General features: G+C 41.7%; 1 protein-coding gene across 3 annotated transcripts in view; it reads left to right on the top strand.

Annotated features, from left to right (window-relative positions):
• NEK9 (NIMA related kinase 9) overlaps positions 1–19145 on the top strand; it is a 45272-nt gene that overhangs the window by 11328 nt on the left and 14799 nt on the right. For 2 of the 3 annotated variants that reach the window (XM_010382666.2, XM_010382665.2), the window contains exons 7-17: positions 1749–1859; positions 2658–2722; positions 5683–5733; positions 6179–6371; positions 8708–8852; positions 9489–9725; positions 10188–10234; positions 12454–12609; positions 14331–14439; positions 14940–15101; positions 18815–18985. In XM_010382666.2, the coding sequence (XP_010380968.1) occupies positions 1749–1859; positions 2658–2722; positions 5683–5733; positions 6179–6371; positions 8708–8852; positions 9489–9725; positions 10188–10234; positions 12454–12609; positions 14331–14439; positions 14940–15101; positions 18815–18985 (1447 nt within the window). The remainder of the gene's footprint in view (positions 1–1748; positions 1860–2657; positions 2723–5682; positions 5734–6178; positions 6372–8707; positions 8853–9488; positions 9726–10187; positions 10235–12453; positions 12610–14330; positions 14440–14939; positions 15102–18814; positions 18986–19145) is intronic. The other variant, XM_010382667.2, reaches the window with a different exon arrangement.

Raw genomic sequence — 19145 nt, 5'->3', positions numbered from 1 at the left:
AGTGCTTCTCAAACTTTAATATGCATACAAAGTCATCTTGTTGAAATGCAGATTTTTTGGGGGGGCAGGGTTGATATTCTGTGTTTCTAACAAGCTCCCAGATGATGCTGATGCTGCTGGTCCATGGAGCACACTGAGGGGCTAAAGTGGATTCACATCCAGTTGCCTCTACCAACCAGGTGTGAGAATTTAGGCAAATCACTTCATCTCTTTGATCCTATGTTTCATTATCTATAACATGATAACAATATATATTCCCCATACAGAGATTCTCTCATAATGTATATGAAAAACGCAAATATAAGATAATGTAAATTCATTGCCCTTTCATAAGACCTATTCATTTTTCTAAATCCTGAAGGTTGTTCTAGTATATCATTCTAATTCCCCTAAATAGCATGGTGGAAGAAAAATGACTTGGAGTCAGAGGCTGGGCACGGTGGCTCATGCCTGTAATCCCATCACTTTGGGAGGCTGAGGCGGGTGGATCACCTGAGGTCAGGAGTTTGAGACCAGCCTGGCCAACGTGGTGAAACCCCATCTCTACTAAAAAATACAAAACTTAGCCAGGCATGGTGGCGCATGCCTGTAATCCCAGCTACTCAGGAGGCTGAGACACAAGAATCACTTGAACCCAGGAGACAGAGGTTGTAGTGAGCAGAGATCATGCCGCTGCACTCCAGCCTGGGTGACAGAGTGAGACTCTGTCTCAAGAAATATGTGTGTATATATATATATGTTGTGTGTATATGTGTGTGTGTGTGTATATATGTGTGTGTATATATGACTTAGAGTCAGGCTTTGGTTGGAGTTACAGCTTCATTTTTACTCTCTGTGATTTTGGTCAGTTACTTTACATCTCTGAGCCCCATTTTTCTCATATATAAATTGATAATGATAATAATTTCCTTGAATGGTGTTAGTGAGGCTAAAAAATACCATATATGTAATGTGCCTGTCTAGTTTGTAGTAGTCTCTCAATAATGGTATTACCATAATATTGTTAATATTATCATCTTTTTTTTTTTTTTTTTTTGAGACGGAGTCTCGCTCTGTCGCCCAGGCTGGAGTGCAGTGGCGTGATCTCGGCTCACTGCAAGCTCCGCCTCCCGGGTTCAAGCGATTCTCCTGCCTCAGCCTCCCGAGTAGCTGGGACTACAGGCACCCGCCACCACGCCCGGCTAATTTTTTTGTATTTTCAGTAGAGACGGGGTTTCACCGTGTTAGCCAGGATAGTCTCGATCTCCTGACCTCGTGATCCACCCGCCTTGGTCTCCCAAAGTGCTGGGATTACAGGCGTGAGCCACCGCGCCCAGCAATATTATCATCTTATTATTATTCACTGCCTTGTCTGTTGCAGCAAAGTATTGCCTGTACAGCCACAACTAGGATATATAAATTAGAAGGCAAGTTAGTTGGCAAGGGAACTACATGAAGCCAAGAAGCATGGCTAGTCTTGCTTTCCTTTTTCTTGGGATTCAGTTGAAAGGTCAGATTATAATATACTCTGAGCATTATATTATTGGCCACATAGTTATAGATTGTATAGCCAGTTGACTTCATTCTGTCTGATAGTATCAGTGCATCCCTAACCATTTCTTGTTGATGCATATTAGTAGTTATAACAAGAAGTCAGACCTATTGCCAATTCTTTAAATAATGATCATAGACACCTGAGAGCCCCTACCAGTAGAGTATAGCATCATCTTCATATAAGCAGGAACAATGCAGTCATCATTTTCTCATAGAACCCACTCAACCTGTGTGTGAAGATCGTGCAAGGAATTCGGGCCATGGAAGTTGACTCTAGCCAGTACTCTTTGGAATTGATCCAGATGGTTCATTCGTGCCTTGACCAGGTAGGTGTGACTTAAATATTCACTTCAGTTTCGTATTTCCCCTTCCAGCCTCAGTGTTTGGTGTATGGCATAGCTATAAACCATACAAAACCACATCCAGTTCCCCAGGGTAGAGTGTATTTGTGGCTATACACAGAATAGGTATTGGTAATTCATTATAGTTGTGTGCTTCAGTGAACAAATTCTTACTTTATTCTGTTTTGTAAGTATTAGTTTGTGAAATGAATTTCCCATCTAAATTGTGCTCCATTTTTATGACCAAGAATAATTTCTGAATATATATTTCGTAAAACTGCAATGAAAGATAATTTACCACTTTTAATACAGAATGTCTGTATTTCTCATATCTCATAGTTCCTTTGCTGTGTAGTTCTAGTATTACTCAAAGTATGTTTCATGAAACACTGGAGTCAGAATCACCAGGGAGTGGGAGAGTTTTGTAAGTAAAAAGAAGATTCCTGGGCCCCACCCCAGACGAACTCAGTCAGAATCTCTGTGGATAAAGCCCAGAAATCTTTATTTGTAACAAACCCCTCAGGTGATTCTTCTATTCTGTATATATTGAGGTTTGAGAGCCACTGCCCTAATTGAACAAGTGAGGAAGGTGCATTATAAACATTCTCCTTCATGTACAAGTGTTGATGATAATGAGGTGAGAAACATAAAACATGGAGTATCACATAAGAAATGATTTTTAAAAGAAAAGGATAATGCAGTGATCTTTGACTAATTATCATCTTTAGATCCCATGTTGCCCATTTCCTTTAAGTGACAACTAACCCTGTTTTTACTATTTAGGATCCTGAGCAGAGACCTACTGCAGATGAACTTCTAGATCGCCCCCTTCTCAGGAAACACAGGAGGTAAAGTATGAAGAAGTCACTCCATTGTCTTTTCTGAGATAGATGACTTTTAGAGGCTTGATCCAAGTACTACAAGAAAGAGCAGTGTTTCCGGACTTGGTTGCAATAGTGCTATTTTCTACCAACATCCCTGCTTTTATTGCTTAGGGATAGCTTCTGACTTTTGCCTCCTTCGCCTATGCTATTTTGTTCTAAATGTGTACTGATGAGACCCAAGAGCCCTTCACACCCCCATCCATTGGTTTTAAGTCTAGTGTTGAGGCATTAGATTGCAGTAAGGAAGAGGGGTGTCTGGACTCAGACATCCTTATGTTTGTGTCTGAATTTTGTCATTATCTTTGTCAAGTTATTTAACATCCTTATTTCTTAGCTTTCTCCTCTATAAAGTAAGATGAGGTCAGGATTAAAGAAGATAATGCATAAAAAGTGGTCAGCCCAGGGCCTGGCATAGGGTGCTTATCAATTGTAGTGTGAATTGGACTGGGCCTCTGGTTTTTTTGTTTTTTGTTTGTTTTCTGAGACAGAGTCTCACTGTGTCACCCAGGCTAGAGTGCAGTGGCACAGTCCTAGCTCACTGCAGCCTTGAACTGCAAGTGATTCTCACGCCTCAGCCTCCCAAGTAGCTAGGACTACAGGTGTGCACCATCATGCCTGGCCAATTTTTCTATTTTTATAGAGACAGGGTCTCGCTGTGTTGCCCAGGCTGGTCTCAAAGCTGTTGCCTGGCCTCAAGCAATCCTCCTGCTTCAGCCTCCCAAAGTGTTGGGATTATAGGCATGAGCCACTATACCCGGCCTGGGCCTTTGTTTTTCACTGCATTTGTTTAGGTGGTAGGTTGGAGTTGGAGGAATCCTCTTCAGGTACATTTTGCCCATTTGAAGTTGAGTTTTATTGACTCCTCAGAGGTTATTTCCTGACATTTATTCTGTCAGATATCTTTAGAGATAGGAAGAACATCCTTTATCCCTCAGTTCCTCTAGGTGGTTTCACATCTTAATTTAAAACGTTTATCTTCCTTAAATGTTTGAGTCTGTATTTCATCCTATTACACTATTTTTGCCTTGCTACCCTTCTTCCTCCACTACCAGTTCTTTGTTTTTATACCTTCCAAATATTCATGTACAATGCTCGTTTCAAGTCTTGCCCTTGGATACATTCTGTACATCCCTAATTACTTATTTGCTGTTTCATCCGTACTTTTATTCTACTATGCCATTTAATTAATCTTTTCTGGTTCTTCTCCAGCCAGTGTTTTAGTGCCTGAAATTATGTACAGTACTCCAAATATGGCACCATGAACTTCCATTTATGTTTTGTGCATGTGCAGGCAGTGTCACCCTTTTGGTCTGGTTAAGCATATTTAAAATTTTTATCTGGCTTATTTCACAGCAGTGTAATGATTTATTTTATTTATTTTTTTATTTTTTTATTTACCTTTTGAGAGTCTCACTCTGTTGCCCAGGCTGGAGTGCAGTGGTGCAGTCTCGGCTCACTGCAACCTCTGTCTCCAAGGTTCAAGCAATTCTCCTGCCTCAGCCTCTCGAGGAGCTGGGACTACAGGCAGGCGCCACCATGCCTGGCTAATTTTTGTATTTTTAGTAGAGACGAGGTTTTACTATGTTGACCAGGCTGGTCTCGAACTCCTGACCTCAGGTGATCTGCCTGCATCGGCCTCCCCAAGTGCTGGGATTACAGGCATGAGCCACCAAGCCCGGCATAATCACTATTTTAAGTCACTATTTTAATCTCTTACTTCTTGAGTGTAGGCATGAAATTTTTACTGAGATAATTATAGATTTGCCTGCAATACTTTGGAACTTTGTACTTTGATGGAAAACATAAGACAGAGTTTTCCAGACAGAGAATATAGCATAAGCAGAAACACAGACACAGGAAGTTGTGGAAAATATTCAGGAAACACAAAATTCTATTTGGCTAGATTAGTGGTTCTAGACCTGGGACTTTCGATGCAAAATATCAGGAGCTTTCAAAAAGTACTGATGCCTGAGCGCTACTCCAGGAACTCAGCTATAATTGATTTTAGTTAGGATGACAGCCCTAGGCTAGAACATGGGGTGCAAACAAAAGGAAGGAAGTCTGGAAAAATAGGTAGGAAATCTTGCATGCCAGGCCAAGAAGATTGTGGTTAATTCAAGAGGTAGTGCAAAAGATAGAGTGGGTATCACATCCACTGTCTCTCCACTGTCGAGAGACAGTGGATGTTTGCGAGAGGGCAGTTCATGTGATGAGAGGCATACCTAAGGAAGAGTTATTTAGCAATATTAGCATCTGCGTTAAATTAGTATAGTAAAATGATTAAGACTGTAGTAAGTGAGGCTGATTAGGAGGTATTATCAACAGTACAGGTGGGAAGTAGAGCTGCCCAGAACTAAGGTGGTGAGACTGGAAAGGAAGAGGTGAGTACAAAAAATACTATATAGGTAGAATCTGTAGAACCTGAATATTAAAGGGAAAGAGATGAATCAGAGATGACTGAGATTTTAAGCCCAGTTGACTGGGAGAACTGGGGAAGGCTCTTGCGGCTAGTTACAGAAATAGAGGAGTTGGAAAGAAAAGCTCATTTGGAAAAAAGCTAACAAGCTCATATTTGGAGATACTGAGTTTGGGAGTCAGTGGGCAGACTAGATGAAGGTGTCCATCAGATACTAAACATGTATATCAGAGGTTCTCAAGGCTCTCTGTTCCACCCTGGACCACTTCTCAGAGGTAGAAAGCAAATGGCCCCAAACTGCTGGCCTTTGGGTATTTAATGAATTATCTAATGAAAGGACTATATAATTGTTTTGAGTTGTATCAAGGTACTTTGCTAAAAGTATTGTGATGTTGTGGGATGCGTACAGTTTATAAGAGGATTAAATCTGTGACATGTATTAAACAGACACCTCTGCAATATAAAATCCTATTATTTCACTCATGTATCTTTGCTTTTATTTTGGTAGAGAGATGGAGGAAAAAGTCACTCTGCTTAATGCACCTACAAAGAGACCAAGGTAATGTTCAAGAGACTCTTAAAAACTAATATATCCTAAATTACAACCGGGGGGGGGTCTTTCTTGAGCATAGGCATTATTTGATCCCAGGATCCTTTGGCATCCTTTCAGGAGCCAGCATCTGCTTAAATTTCAGACAGTCATTTCTAAGAAGAAAGCTATAATTTCACCCTTACACTAAAGTGGCCATCATTACCATGATGAATGTGGAAAAGTGTAAGTGTTATGGGTCAGACTGGAATCTGATCTGGCCAAGCTGTGATGAAGCCCTGAGGCAGGAGTTTCAAAGTCTGCTGTGATAGAGCACATTGAAATAAGTTGTCGAGAAAGAACATACTTTCTCATACCATAATTGGCAGTTCTTCTCAGGGAACAGACTGGAAGCATTTTTCTTTGATACTGTTTTTAATGTTAAATGTGCCTTTGTTCTGGGGGTTGTTGGCAGGTCAAGCACTGTGACTGAAGCACCCATTGCTGTAGTAACATCACGAACCAGTGAAGTCTATGTTTGGGGTGGTGGAAAATCCACCCCCCAAAAACTGGATGTTATCAAGAGCGGCTGTAGTGCCCGGCAGGTGTGTGCAGGGAATACCCACTTTGCTGTGGTCACAGTGGAGAAGGAACTGTACACGTGGGTGGTAAGTGAACGCTAAGCATTTTGGAACAGTGCTGTAAGCCTAATAGTTTACTGGGCCCACGATGTTTAAGCATTTTATTAGTTGAACCTATACTAAGGGAGTGGCAACATGGGGTGATGGAATGGAAGCTATTATGAGAGCAGGGATTTTGTCTGTTTAGTTCACTGATGTACGCCCTGGGGTGGTACATATTAGGTCGCCTATAAATGGTTTTTGAATGAATGAATGAGAGAGGGAGAGAAAATGGAAAGACTCAGGAGACTGGGCTTTCCCATTTACAGCTGGATGATTTTAGACAAGTCACTCAATTACTCTGTTATATTACCATGAGGTTCAGAGCAACTATTATCTGTGAAATAGGTTTGTAAACAAAGGAAGCACTATACCATGTCAGGAAACCCCTGAAGCCCACAGCAGTGATGGAAGATGGCTAGGTATATTTGGTGTAGAATTTCTTTGTTGCCCTCTAGATTCTCCCCCCACCTTCTTTAACAAATTGTGTTTGCTTTCTGTTTCCTTATCTCCCACTCTCTCCTCATTCACCTACAGTCCAGCTTCCATCTCTGCCACTCAACTGAAACTAGTCTTGAAAAATGACCCATAAATTGCTAAAATAAAACAGATGGTTTTTAGTCCTTACTTAGCTTGACTCTCGGCAGCATTTGACATAGTTGACCACTCCTTTCTTGAAGCTTTGTCTTCACTTGCCTTCTGTGATAGCGTGTTCTCTTGGCTTTCCGCCTGTCTCTTGCTATGCCTTCTCAGGCTCATTTCAGGCTGCTGGAGAGAAATTAGTATCTTAAACATTTATTGGCCGGGAGCAGTGGCTCACACCTGAAGTCCCAGCACTTCGGGAGGCCAAGGCGAGTGTATTGTTTGAAGCCAGGAGTTTGAGACCAGCCTGGCAAACATGACAAAACCCCGTCTCTACTAAAAATATAAAAATTAGCTGAGAATACAAAAGTGGCGTATGCCTGTGATTCCAGCTACTCAGGAGGCTGAGGCATGAGAATCACTTGAGCCTGGGAGGTGGAGATGGCAGTGAACCACTGGAGAGCTCACCACTGCACTCCAGCCTGGGTGACAGAGCAAGAGCTTGTTTGAAAAAAAAATATATATATATATATGTGTGTGTGTATATGTATTATGAGGACTTGTAGTTTACTCATTTAATAGAATTATTTTTCTCTATAAAACTGTAGAAAAGGCCAGATGTGGTGGCTCACGCCTGTAATCCCAACACTTTGGGAGGCTGAGGCGGGTGGATCACCTGAGGTCAGGAGTTCGAGACCAGCCTGGCCAACACAGCAAAACCCCATCTCTACTAAATACACAAAAAATTAGCTGGGCGTGGTGGCAGGCGCCTGTAATCCCTGCTACTTGGGAGGCTGAGGCAGGAGACTCGCTTGAACCCAGGAGGCAGAGGTTGCAGTGAGCTGAGATGGCACCACTGCACTCCAGCCTGGGTGACAGAGTGAGACTCCGCCTCAAAAAAAAAAAAAGAATTAAAGACATTTATTTTAATTTTAATCTCTCTTACAGCATTAAAATGGAATTCATCAAGTAAGATTTACATATACTTCTCAGAAATGCATCTTACGACCAGTCTGTCTGGCAGCTGGCTGAGATCAAGCCACTGCACTCCAGCCTGGGTGACGAGAGAAACTCCATCTCAAAAAAAAAAAAAAAAAAAAAAAAAAGTTGAAAAGTCATCAAGGACTAGTCTCATTGCTGTATAGCAGCCTCTTTGATGTAGCCAGATTCTTTATAACTCTTCCGTGTTTCAGGAAAACTGTGATCAAAATTTATGAAACTTCTAGTACAGATTTTCAAGAAGCTATATTCCTGTAGAAAGCAACCAAATTAGACTATATTATAAAGAATTTTTTTCACCATCACCTGTAATTAAATATATTGTTTACCTTAGACTTGAAGGACAAAGATTAGATTAATGGATATTAATCTGGATACTTTTTAAGTTTTCTTTACCTGTTGGCAGGATCTTTATACTACTTGCTATTAAAATATTTAATCCCTTTGCCCATTTTTTTCTAATTTCTAAACTTCTAGCTCTTTTTTTCTACTGTTTTTCTTCGTATGAAGTTACATTAAAGATCAGCTTTTGGCATGAAAAATTAAAACTTCATAAGACCTCTCAGCCGGGCATGGTGGTTCATGTCTACCATCCCAGCACTTTCGGAAGCTGAGGCAGGAGGATCACTTGAGCCCAGGAGTTCAAGGCCAGCTTGGGCAACATAGCGAGAACCTATCTCTTTAAAATTTAAGTTTAATAAAATGTAATTTAAAAAAAATCATAAGACCTCTTTATTTCACAGAACATGCAAGGAGGCACTAAACTCCATGGTCAGCTGGGCCATGGAGACAAAGCCTCCTATCGACAGCCAAAGCATGTGGAAAAGTTGCAAGGCAAAGCTATCCATCAAGTGTCATGTGGTGATGATTTCACTGTCTGTGTGACTGGTAAGCCATCAGCAGAAAGTGTCTTAAGTGCATTTAATGTGGGGGTATTTTGCTTAATGCTGTGCAATCTTAGTTGGGATTTTAAAACAAAAGACAGTCTAGAAAGAACCAGAGGACCTTGAGCAAATATACTCATTAATAATAACATGCCAAATTTGCTATAGTATTAGGTGGTGGTGAGCAAGGAGAAGACGGAGAAGAGGTGGGATCAGGAGAAAATGTGTGTCCCGGTTGGCAGGAAAAATAATCTTACCACCTCATCAGGCTATGGATAACACAAAATTAGGATCAAGACCTAAGTTTAGTTTTAGTCTTGTCATGACTTACTTTATGATTACTTGGAACTGTTTTTTTCTTTTATCTATATAACAAAGATGGCCCTATTAAAATTTTAAGTCTTTTTAACGTGATAATGCTACCACTTTTTAAATTGTTTTATATAGTAGTGGTAGTAGTACACATGACTCTCTGACATAGAACTCTAGACTTGCACAGTCTGTCCTTTTCATTTCTTGGATATAATCATTTCATGTGAGATCATTTGCTGGGTTAGTCCTCATTCCAGCCCTGCCCAATTTTCTGATTAGATAAAATAAGTCAGTCCTTTGATGGATTCTGTTTTCCTTTCTTTTGCAGATGAGGGTCAGCTCTATGCCTTTGGATCAGATTATTATGGCTGCATGGGGGTGGACAAAGTTGCTGGCCCTGAAGTGCTAGAACCCATGCAGCTGAACTACTTCCTCAGCAATCCAGTGGAGCAGGTCTCCTGTGGAGATAATCATGTGGTGGTTCTGACACGAAACAAGGAAGTCTATTCTTGGGGCTGTGGCGAATATGGTAGGGGTAGCCTTGTCTCTGTCCACTTCTTCGCAGGTATACAACCTGACTTCAAAGTTGTGTGCATCTAAACACATCATGCAGCCCCTAAATGAGAAGTGTTGATTCCATAAATCTTTTAATGTTTTATTTTTTTTCCTCGAGACAGAGTTTCTGTCTGTCACCCAGGCTGGAGTGCAATGGCACGATCTGGGCTCACTGCAACCACTACCTCCCGAGTTCAAGCAATTCTCCTGCCTCAGCCTCCTGAGTAACTGGGATTACAGGCGCATGCTATCACACCTAGCTAATTTTTTGTACTTTTAGTAGAGACGGAGTTTCGCCATGTTGGCCAGGCTGGTCTCGAACTCCTGACCTCGTGATCTGCCCGCCTCGGCCTCCCAAAGTGCTGGGATTACAGGCGTGAGCCACATGCCTGGCAAAAGAGAATCTTACAGAACCTCTTCACTGGGAAGGAAGCCCTCATTATAACAATTTTCATTCTTATGTGTGTTTCAGGACGACTGGGTTTGGATTCAGAAGAGGATTATTATACACCACAAAAGGTAAAATCAGAAGCAGCTTCTTTCTAAAACCTATCTAAGTTGCAAAGACTCCAATAATATGTACCTCTTTCCTTGGCTCTGTTGTATCAAGGTGTTTATTTCTGAAATGTTTCCTGTGTGGGAGACCGACAATCTAGGATTCCTGATTTAGCACCCTGTGGTCTTGTCATCTGACCAAATCATAGAAAATTGAGAAAGTGGATACAACGACTGTGGACATTGTGAAGTCACATCTTACTCAGGGATGAAAGCTAAAATCAGCGTGTACAGCAGAAAAGTCACATATAGCTACAAATACACTGGAAAATTCAAGAAGATACAGTAAAGCAATATACTGTCTCTTAACCCAACACAGTCATTTTCCTTTCCTATTTCTACAGTTGACCACCAGATGAAATATTAATAGTTGTTTTTGTTTAGCGGTCATGTTGCATGAAACTTACTATCTAATTACTCTCAGCCTTGCCAGAGCTGGCCCTGTGAGAGGCTCACAGAGGCTGATACCAGCTGGGGGAAAAGCACAGTCACATCTCTCCCACCTACCCTAGGGCACCCACTGGAGTGTTGGCTAAATCAGCTGTGCCATTTATTGTTTACCAGTGTTTTGGCTTTTTTTTTTTTTTTCCTTTCTTTGGGAACTTTTAGACAAACCAGTTTTTATTTACATTTTAAAAATTAAATTATTGCCGGGCGCGGTGGCTCAAGCCTGTCCAAGACGGGCGTATCACGAGGTCACAAGATCAACACCATCCTGGCTAATACGGTGAAACCCCGTCTCTACTAAAAAATACAAAAAACTAGCTGGGCGAGGTGGCTGGCGCCTGTAGTCCCAGCTACTCGGGAGGCTGAGGCAGGAGAATGGCGTGAACCCAGGAGGCGGAGCTTGCAGTGAGCTGAGATCCGGCCACTGCACTCCAGCCTGGGCGACAGAGCGAGACTCTCTCAAAAAAAAAAAAAATTAAATTATTCTGCATTTCTAAGGACCATCCTCAATGGGATTCCCAGCTGTTCCTTTTCTCCTGGAAAGGCTGTGGCAGGAACTGAGGGTTGAGGTTTCAGGTTTTACACACATCCATTGTGGCCCCACACACGCATCACCCCACCATTCTCCAGTCCTGTCTAGTTAGCTGTAAAAATATATGAGCATTTGGAAATCCTAGATATTACCTCAGTACTCTGTCACCTCTCCTATAAAATGACCAGATTGGGACCCCCAGGGCTGTTGAATTTCTGTAACTGTCAAGCAGCCTTCCATCTCAAGACAAAATCAGCAACGAATTGAAGCTTCTTTCTCAACTTTTTGACAAGTCACCCTAAGTAGGACCTATTACTAAAACAAACTGAGAGGGGGCTGTCTTGTTTGGTTGACCTGGAACTGTCACCTTTTCCTTGATATTGTAAAACTTGAGCTCTTCATTGACCATAGTAGCCTTGGCTGGGCACAATGGCTCATGCCTGTAATCCCAGCACTTTGGGAGGCCGAGGCAGGCAAATCACTTGAGGTCAGTAGTTTGAGACCAGCCTGGCCAACGTGGTGAAACCCTGTCTCTACTAAAAACACAAAAATTAGCCGAGCATGGTGGCACATGCCTGTAGTCCCAGCTACTCAAGAGGCTGAGGCAGGAGAATCACTTTGAACCTGGGAGGCAGAGGTTGCAGTGTGCCAAGATCATACCATTGTACTCCAGCCTGGGCAACAGAGCAAGACTCCACCTCAAAAAAAAAAAAAAAGAAAGAAAATAGTAGTCTCAGCTGGGCGTGATGGCTCATGCCTGTAATCCCAGCACTTTGGGAGGCCAAGATGGTTAGATCACCTGAGGTCAGGAGTTCGAGACCAGCCTGGCCAACGTGGTGAAACCCCATCTCCAATAAAAATACAAAAATTAGCCGGGCATGGTGGTGTGCACCTGTAATCCCAGCTACTCCGGAGGCTGAGACAGGAGAATCGCTTGAACCTGGGAGGCAGAGATTGCAGTGAGCCAAGATCGTGCCTCTTCACTCCAATCTGGGCAAAAGAGGGAAACTCTGTCTCAAAAAAAGAGAAGAAAAGAAAAAATAGTCTCTAAGACACTGGGCAAATCTGAAAAGAATAGAGCAATCCTCACATACCTGTAATCATTCTGCTAAATGCAGCATGTCTCTTTTGAAAGAATTTAAGAGCTTTTTTTCTAATACAAATTATATATTTGGGATTTCTTTTTCTGATTTTTTTCTTGCAGGTGGATGTTCCCAAGGCCTTGATTATTGTTGCAGTTCAATGTGGCTGTGATGGGACATTTCTGTTGACCCAGTCAGGCAAAGTGCTGGCCTGTGGACTCAATGAGTTCAATAAGCTGGGTCTGAATCAGTGCATGTCAGGAATTATCAACCATGAAGTGAGTGTCCTAATTGGTGTTCTAACCACATCATCAGAATTTCTCTAGGTTGGAATTTCTTTGAGATGCTATTATTGGTTAGTGACCATGGAATTTGACTTAAGAATAAAGTTATGGTCTCATAGGCATTGTGTGCAGCAAAAGAAGCCAGCCACAAAGAGTACATGCTATATAGCTCTATCTGTGTAAAATTTAAGAACAGGCAAAATTAACTTATACTGGCGGAAATCAAATTAACTTGTACTGTCTACTTATGGAAGGAGGGGTATTAACAGAAGAAGTGGAAGGGATCCTAGGGTGATGGGAATGGTCTATATTTTGATCTGTAATGGTTTTACAAGTATATGTATATAGAAAAATGTGTCAAGCTGTGTGATATTTTGCAGTATGTTATACTTCAATAAATAAATTGATTACAAAGAATAAAATGATGAAATTCAGCTTTTACCTTATTGAAACAGGAACAAGCAAATTAATGTTATGGAAAAAAAAGACATTTCCATGCATCACCTTCCTGGAGTTTTTTTGATTGATTGATTGATTGATTGGAGTTTTTTAGATTTATTTCTCCCAAATCACTGATCCTGTTTAGGCTTATTGATGTAATTACCATTCTGTCTTCAAAAATGTTAGTAAATTCGCCAGTGATATTGCCTTAGTTTCCTTTTTGTGTTAATATGATGACTTTTGTCATTTTCCAAAGAATAAAATTAAGAGACAGAAGTTTTCTGACTCATTGAAAAAGGTAAGAATTAATATTTAAGCAATCTCTAAAGTAGTGATTTTCAATTAGGAGAGTACAAATTCAGGGCAAGGCTGGAGAAAGTCTTTGTAGTTTGAAAAGAAATATTCAGTTGTTGGGTGCGGTGGCTCACACCTGTAATCCTGGCACTTTGGGAGGCTGAGGCAGGCGGATCATGAGGTCAGGAGATCAAGACCATCCTGGCTAACATGGTGAAACCCTGTCTCTACTAAAAATACAAAAAGAAACAGCCGGGCATGGCTGTAGTCCCAGCTACTCAGGAGGCTGAGGCAGGAGAATGGCGTGAACCTTGGAGGCAGAGCTTGCAGTGAGCCGAGACCGTGCCACTGCACTCCAGCCTGGGCAATGAAGCAAGACTCCGTCTCAAGACAAAACAAAACAAAAAAAAAATAAAGAAATAGTCAGAATTACTATTACTTGATTTATGTTTTCATTATAGCAGTGGATTTGTTGTGAAATTTTAAACTTAGAGGATTCTTTTTGAATACTAATTCAAAGGGAACACGAGTTTTAATTAAGTTCAGAAACACTACCCTATAGATGAAATTAGATCACAGTAACTGATTCCTTTATGGGCTGGAGACAGTCCTCGGGACTTTAATTCTTTGCCCTGCCCTTGTTAGATATGCAGAGTGTATAACCAAGTTGTCAACGATTCTTTCCTTATATAAATACCTTCTGGGATAGAAAGTTCGTGTTTTATAAACCCTAAGTCAGTATCTAAAACTTTGGTTGTCAGAAAGTTCTGCCTCATGTGCTGTATTCTCTGATTACATATTGAGCTTATTTCTTCTTGTTTTCTGTTGGAGATGGAAAACTACCTGGCACCCTCTTCTTAGTAATACAGCTCACTTGAATTCAAGGCCTTTTGGTCACCAGGACTTTTTTCCATTCTCAACCTGATTTTCCCTCGATTTTCTTACCTCATGTATCTGTTTTGTGTTTTATTTTGGTTCAGGCATACCATGAAGTTCCCTACACAACGTCCTTTACCTTGGCCAAACAGTTGTCCTTTTATAAGATCCGTACCATTGCCCCAGGCAAGACTCACACAGCTGCTATTGATGGTAAGTTGATTTACAACTCTATCACATGCCTTAGTAGCTCAGCCTCTTTTATTCAATCAAGTATTAGGTTTTCTTCATATGTACATCATCCTGATTTCCCCTGAACATCTAGTATTATCTCATTAATGTATTCAGGTACGTATTTTTCTTGATAATTATTATAAATGCATAATAAATACATCCTTTTATGAGACCACCACACCTATGATTCCAGACATCTGTTGTCTCTGATTAGCACCTTTTATAAGTATTCTAAGGTAATACTCATTTTTCTCACTAAAAGTACAATACTGGAGAGAGAATACAATATCGAGTCACTGACTGAATCTAATTGGTTATGGTGCCTAGATACTGTAGCTGCTCTAGGTCCAGGATCATGTGGCTAGTTTTATATTTGTATATTCTAACAACCAGAAGCTAGTCCATGGAAGTCTACTTGGCTGCATCTTCTCTGGGTTCCAGGACTCATTTGTGCTTTGTTGTTTCTTTTTGCTTCTCAGAGCGAGGCCGGCTGCTGACCTTTGGCTGCAACAAGTGTGGGCAGCTGGGCGTTGGGAACTACAAGAAGCGTCTGGGAATCAATCTGTTGGGGGGACCTCTAGGTGGGAAGCAAGTGATCAGGGTCTCCTGCGGTGATGAGTTTACCATTGCTGCCACTGATGGTGAGTCTGTACATATCATTTCAAGCTTTCTGGATACTTGGCTGTGTTTCAGTTCTTGGCTGGGAAAGAAATGAACTGGTTATTTGTATAGCTGAATTATGGATATACTTTTTTATTTGTATTAAATTGGTGGCCGGTTATATATATTAAGCTTTATTAACTTTTTATGTATTCAACATAGTGATTGTTTTTAAAGGCCAGATTTTTAGATAATGATATGTTAATGTTCTACATTCCTCCTTTTTTCATTTCAGCTTTCACTTTTTTGGTAAAATGTTATAAGAATTATTAAGTACTTCTATATAACTTGCCCAGTATCTTGTTGATTGGTTTCAATAAACATTGATTGGATAGCTGGAGAGAACAGCATATTTTCTCTGTTGCCTGGGGTCAACTGTACTAGAGTGATGTCCATAGGGACTGCTAAGGTTTGAAGGGCTGCTTTCCTCTATATTATGTGTCTCTCAGATTTCTGAGTTGGTCTAACTGATTTTTCTTCTCTCTTTTCTCTGAGACGATTTTTTGTTTTTGGAGACAGAGTTTCACTCTTGTTGCCCAGGCTGGAGTGCAATGGTGCAATCTCAGCTTATCACACACAGCCTCTGCCTCCCAGGTTCAAGCGATTCTTGTGCCTCAGCCTCCTGAGTAACTGGGATTATAGGCATGCGCCACCACGCCCGGCTAATTTTTCTATTTTTAGTAGAGATGGGGTTTCCTTATGTTGGTCAGCAGGTCTCGAACTCCCGACCTCAGGTGATCTGCTTGCCTCGGCCTCCCAAAGTGCTGAGATTACAGGCGTGAGCCGTTGTGCCTGGCCTTTTTTTTTTTTTTTTGAGATGGAGTCTTGCTCTGTTGCCCAGGCTGGAGTACAATGGCACGATCTTGGCTCACTGCAACCTCCACCTCCCAGGTTCAAGCAATTCTCATGCCTCAGCCTCCTGAGTACCTGGGATTACAGGCGTGAACCACCACATCCAGCTAATTTTTGTATTTCGTATTTTTAGTACAGACAGGGTTTTGCCATGTTGGTCAGGCTGGTCTCGAACTCCTGACCTCGTGATCTGCCCGCCTCGCCTGCCAGAGTGCTGGGATTACAGGTGTGAGCCTCTGCACCTGGTCTTCTGTGGCTATTTCTTTCCGCAGTATAGTTTGGTTCCTCACTCCTTTTTTTTTTTTTTTTGAGACACAGTCTCATTCTTGTCACCCAGGCTGGAGTGCAGTGGCGCGATCTCAGCTCACTGCAACCACCACCTCCCAGGTTCAAGCGATTCTCCTCCCTTAGCCTCCCGAGTAGCTGGGATTATAGGCACTCGCCACCATGCTTGGCTAATTTTTGTATTTTTAGTAGAGATGGGGTTTTGCCATGTTAGCCAGACTGGTCTCAAACTCCTTACCTCAGATGATCCACTCCTCTTGGCCTCCCAAAGTGCTGCGATTACAGGCGTAAGCCTCTGCGCCTGGTCACTCCTTCTCTTCTGTACTGCCACTGTTGCTATCCTACTTTCCCTTCCTTCTTTGCTTACTTTTTTCCTCTTTTTTCTTTTTCCTGTGTCATCATCTGAACTTCTAAATTTTTGTAGCCACTTTTTTCACTTGACTGGTAACAACTCACATTTCATTCTCTTTTTTTGAGACAGAGTCTTGCTCTGTTGCCCAGGCTGGAGTGCAGTGGTGTGATCTCAGCTCAGTGCAGCGTCCACCACCCAGGTTCAACTGCTTCTCCTGCCTCATCCTCCCAAGTAGCTGGAATTACAGGCATGTGCCACCATGCCCAGCTAATACATTTCATCTTCTTATCTTTTGACTCATCAATTTTTTTGTTGTTGCTTTTGCTCTGAGATATCCTTGTTTTCTTTTGGTCCATGCCTGTTCTGTACTCATGAGGGATCTCAGGGATATTGTCAATTAAGTGATCTGTTACCATATTTAAATAAACCAGCATTCAGAACAGCACATTAACTCTCTCTGCTTGTCCCAAAATAAGGGACTTTAAGGAGCAAACTGTTAAGGTCAGACTTGGATAAATGGAAATGTCACACAGGACAGAATCAGGATGTCACTGAAGATAAATTTAGTGCAGCAAATGCTATAGCACTTTCTAACAGGGCTTCAGAGAGCTCATGTTTCTTGAATAGATCTGTGTAGTTCATGACTTTAACTTCAGAATGAGGAATGTAAATTTGGATTCTGTGGCTGGGCATATTACCTCTTGATGTTCCTATACTCCTCTGAACTGTACTTGATGGCCACATTCATGTCCAGGTCCTCTTTTAGGCTCTAGGAATATAGAAATGAGTCTCAGAAAACCCCTGCTTTCAAGGAGCTCACAGTCTAGTAGAGTAGGGGACTAGCACAGGCAGGTGTTAGGTGCTGTAATAGCAGCAGCCTAGTCTTCTAAGTCCTGGAGTGCCCCAAGGCTCACTTGTCTCTCCAAAGTGAGCTTGTTCCCTTAAATTCCCCCTATACACTGACTGCTTTGTATCACCAGCCTTGACCTTGAGACTCATTTATTCAACAGCTCCTCAACTTGATGTCTAAATATAGGGTGGGCCATATAGCCCACTTATCTTAGACCAATCCTGATTCATGCCTTCATGCCTGTTGTCGTGGCTTAATGATTAATAGCAGCCCTGTTTCATTTAAAAAAAAAAAGAAAAAAAAAAAAAAACCTGATTTGGATAAGAAGTTACAGGCATCTCAGACAAACTTAGTATACTCGAAATCAAACTTCTGATTTTCTGCCCAGACCTGTACCTCCTGCAGCCTTCCTGTCTCAGTAAATGGCAGCTTCATCCTACACTCCACATCCCATCCATATTGGTTATCTTCAGAATAAATCCAACCACTTCTCACTATCTCCACTACAACTGGTCTCCCTGCTTTCATCCTTGCTCCCCTGCCATCAGTTCTCCTCAGTAGACAGAGGGATTCTCTTAAATACCTACTGCTCAAAACCTCCAGTGGTTTCCTCTATCAGTCAGTAAGTACCAGAGTCATCACAATGGCCTGACTGGCCCTATGTGAGCAGGACCCCAGCCACCTCCTGACCCCTTCTGCTATCACTGTCCCTTCCTTTACTTTGTTCCAACTGTAGGGGTCTCCTTGTTCCTTGTTTGTGCTACTGACATTACTTTTGCTGTTGCTGTTCCCTCTGCCTGGAAACTCTTCCTCACTCTAGTAGATCTCTGTTCAAATGTCAGAACTCCTCTGACCTACCCTATCTAAAATAATGATATCCCACCCCACTGTTACTCTTTGTTTCCACTTATTTTTCTCCACCATTTATCTTCATAGCATTTATCACTACCTTAAATATTAGGTGTTTATTTATGTATTATCAGTCTCCCCTACTAGAATGTCAGTTCCACAGGGCAAGGACTTGGTTTTTTTCACTGCTCCATCACCCCATGCAGTACCTGTCATGCAGTAGATGTTCAATCAGTGTTTGAATGACCAATAAAAAGTTGTTGAAGAAAAAGGTGAATGAATGGATGGATGAATGAATGAATGAATGGCAGTACATAGGAAAAGTGGGCATTTTTACCCGAGTGGAATCAGGAAGAGTTTAGGCTTTATATAGGAGAATAAACAGCTTTCCTTTGTTTAGTACATAGTGGGAAGTCTTTCTAGCTCTAGGATATAAAGATGGAGAACCCAGAGAGTTGGGAAGCCAGTGTTCTGTTAAATGGTCTGTTGTTTAACTTTTTTTCTAGATAATCACATTTTTGCCTGGGGCAATGGTGGTAATGGCCGCCTGGCAATGACCCCCACAGAGAGACCACATGGCTCTGATATCTGTACCTCATGGCCTCGGCCTATTTTTGGATCTCTGCATCATGTCCCGGACCTATCTTGCCGTGGCTGGCATACCATTCTCATTGTTGGTAAGAGTTTCATATGTCTGGGGTTGGGATGGCTTTGACAGAGGATAGACCCACGTCTGAGGTACTGTTGGTCACACTCTTGGAAACAGAAATGTCCTGAAGAAGCCATTCTGTAAGTCTTGTAATGGTCAAGAATGCCATGCCTAGTGGTGGGAACAGA

This window comes from Rhinopithecus roxellana, chromosome 5 (genome assembly GCF_007565055.1).
Source record: "Rhinopithecus roxellana isolate Shanxi Qingling chromosome 5, ASM756505v1, whole genome shotgun sequence".
Taxonomy (NCBI): Eukaryota; Metazoa; Chordata; class Mammalia; order Primates; family Cercopithecidae; genus Rhinopithecus; species Rhinopithecus roxellana.
Note: the sequence above shows the minus strand (reverse complement) of the source record. Positions and strands in the feature narration are given on the sequence as shown.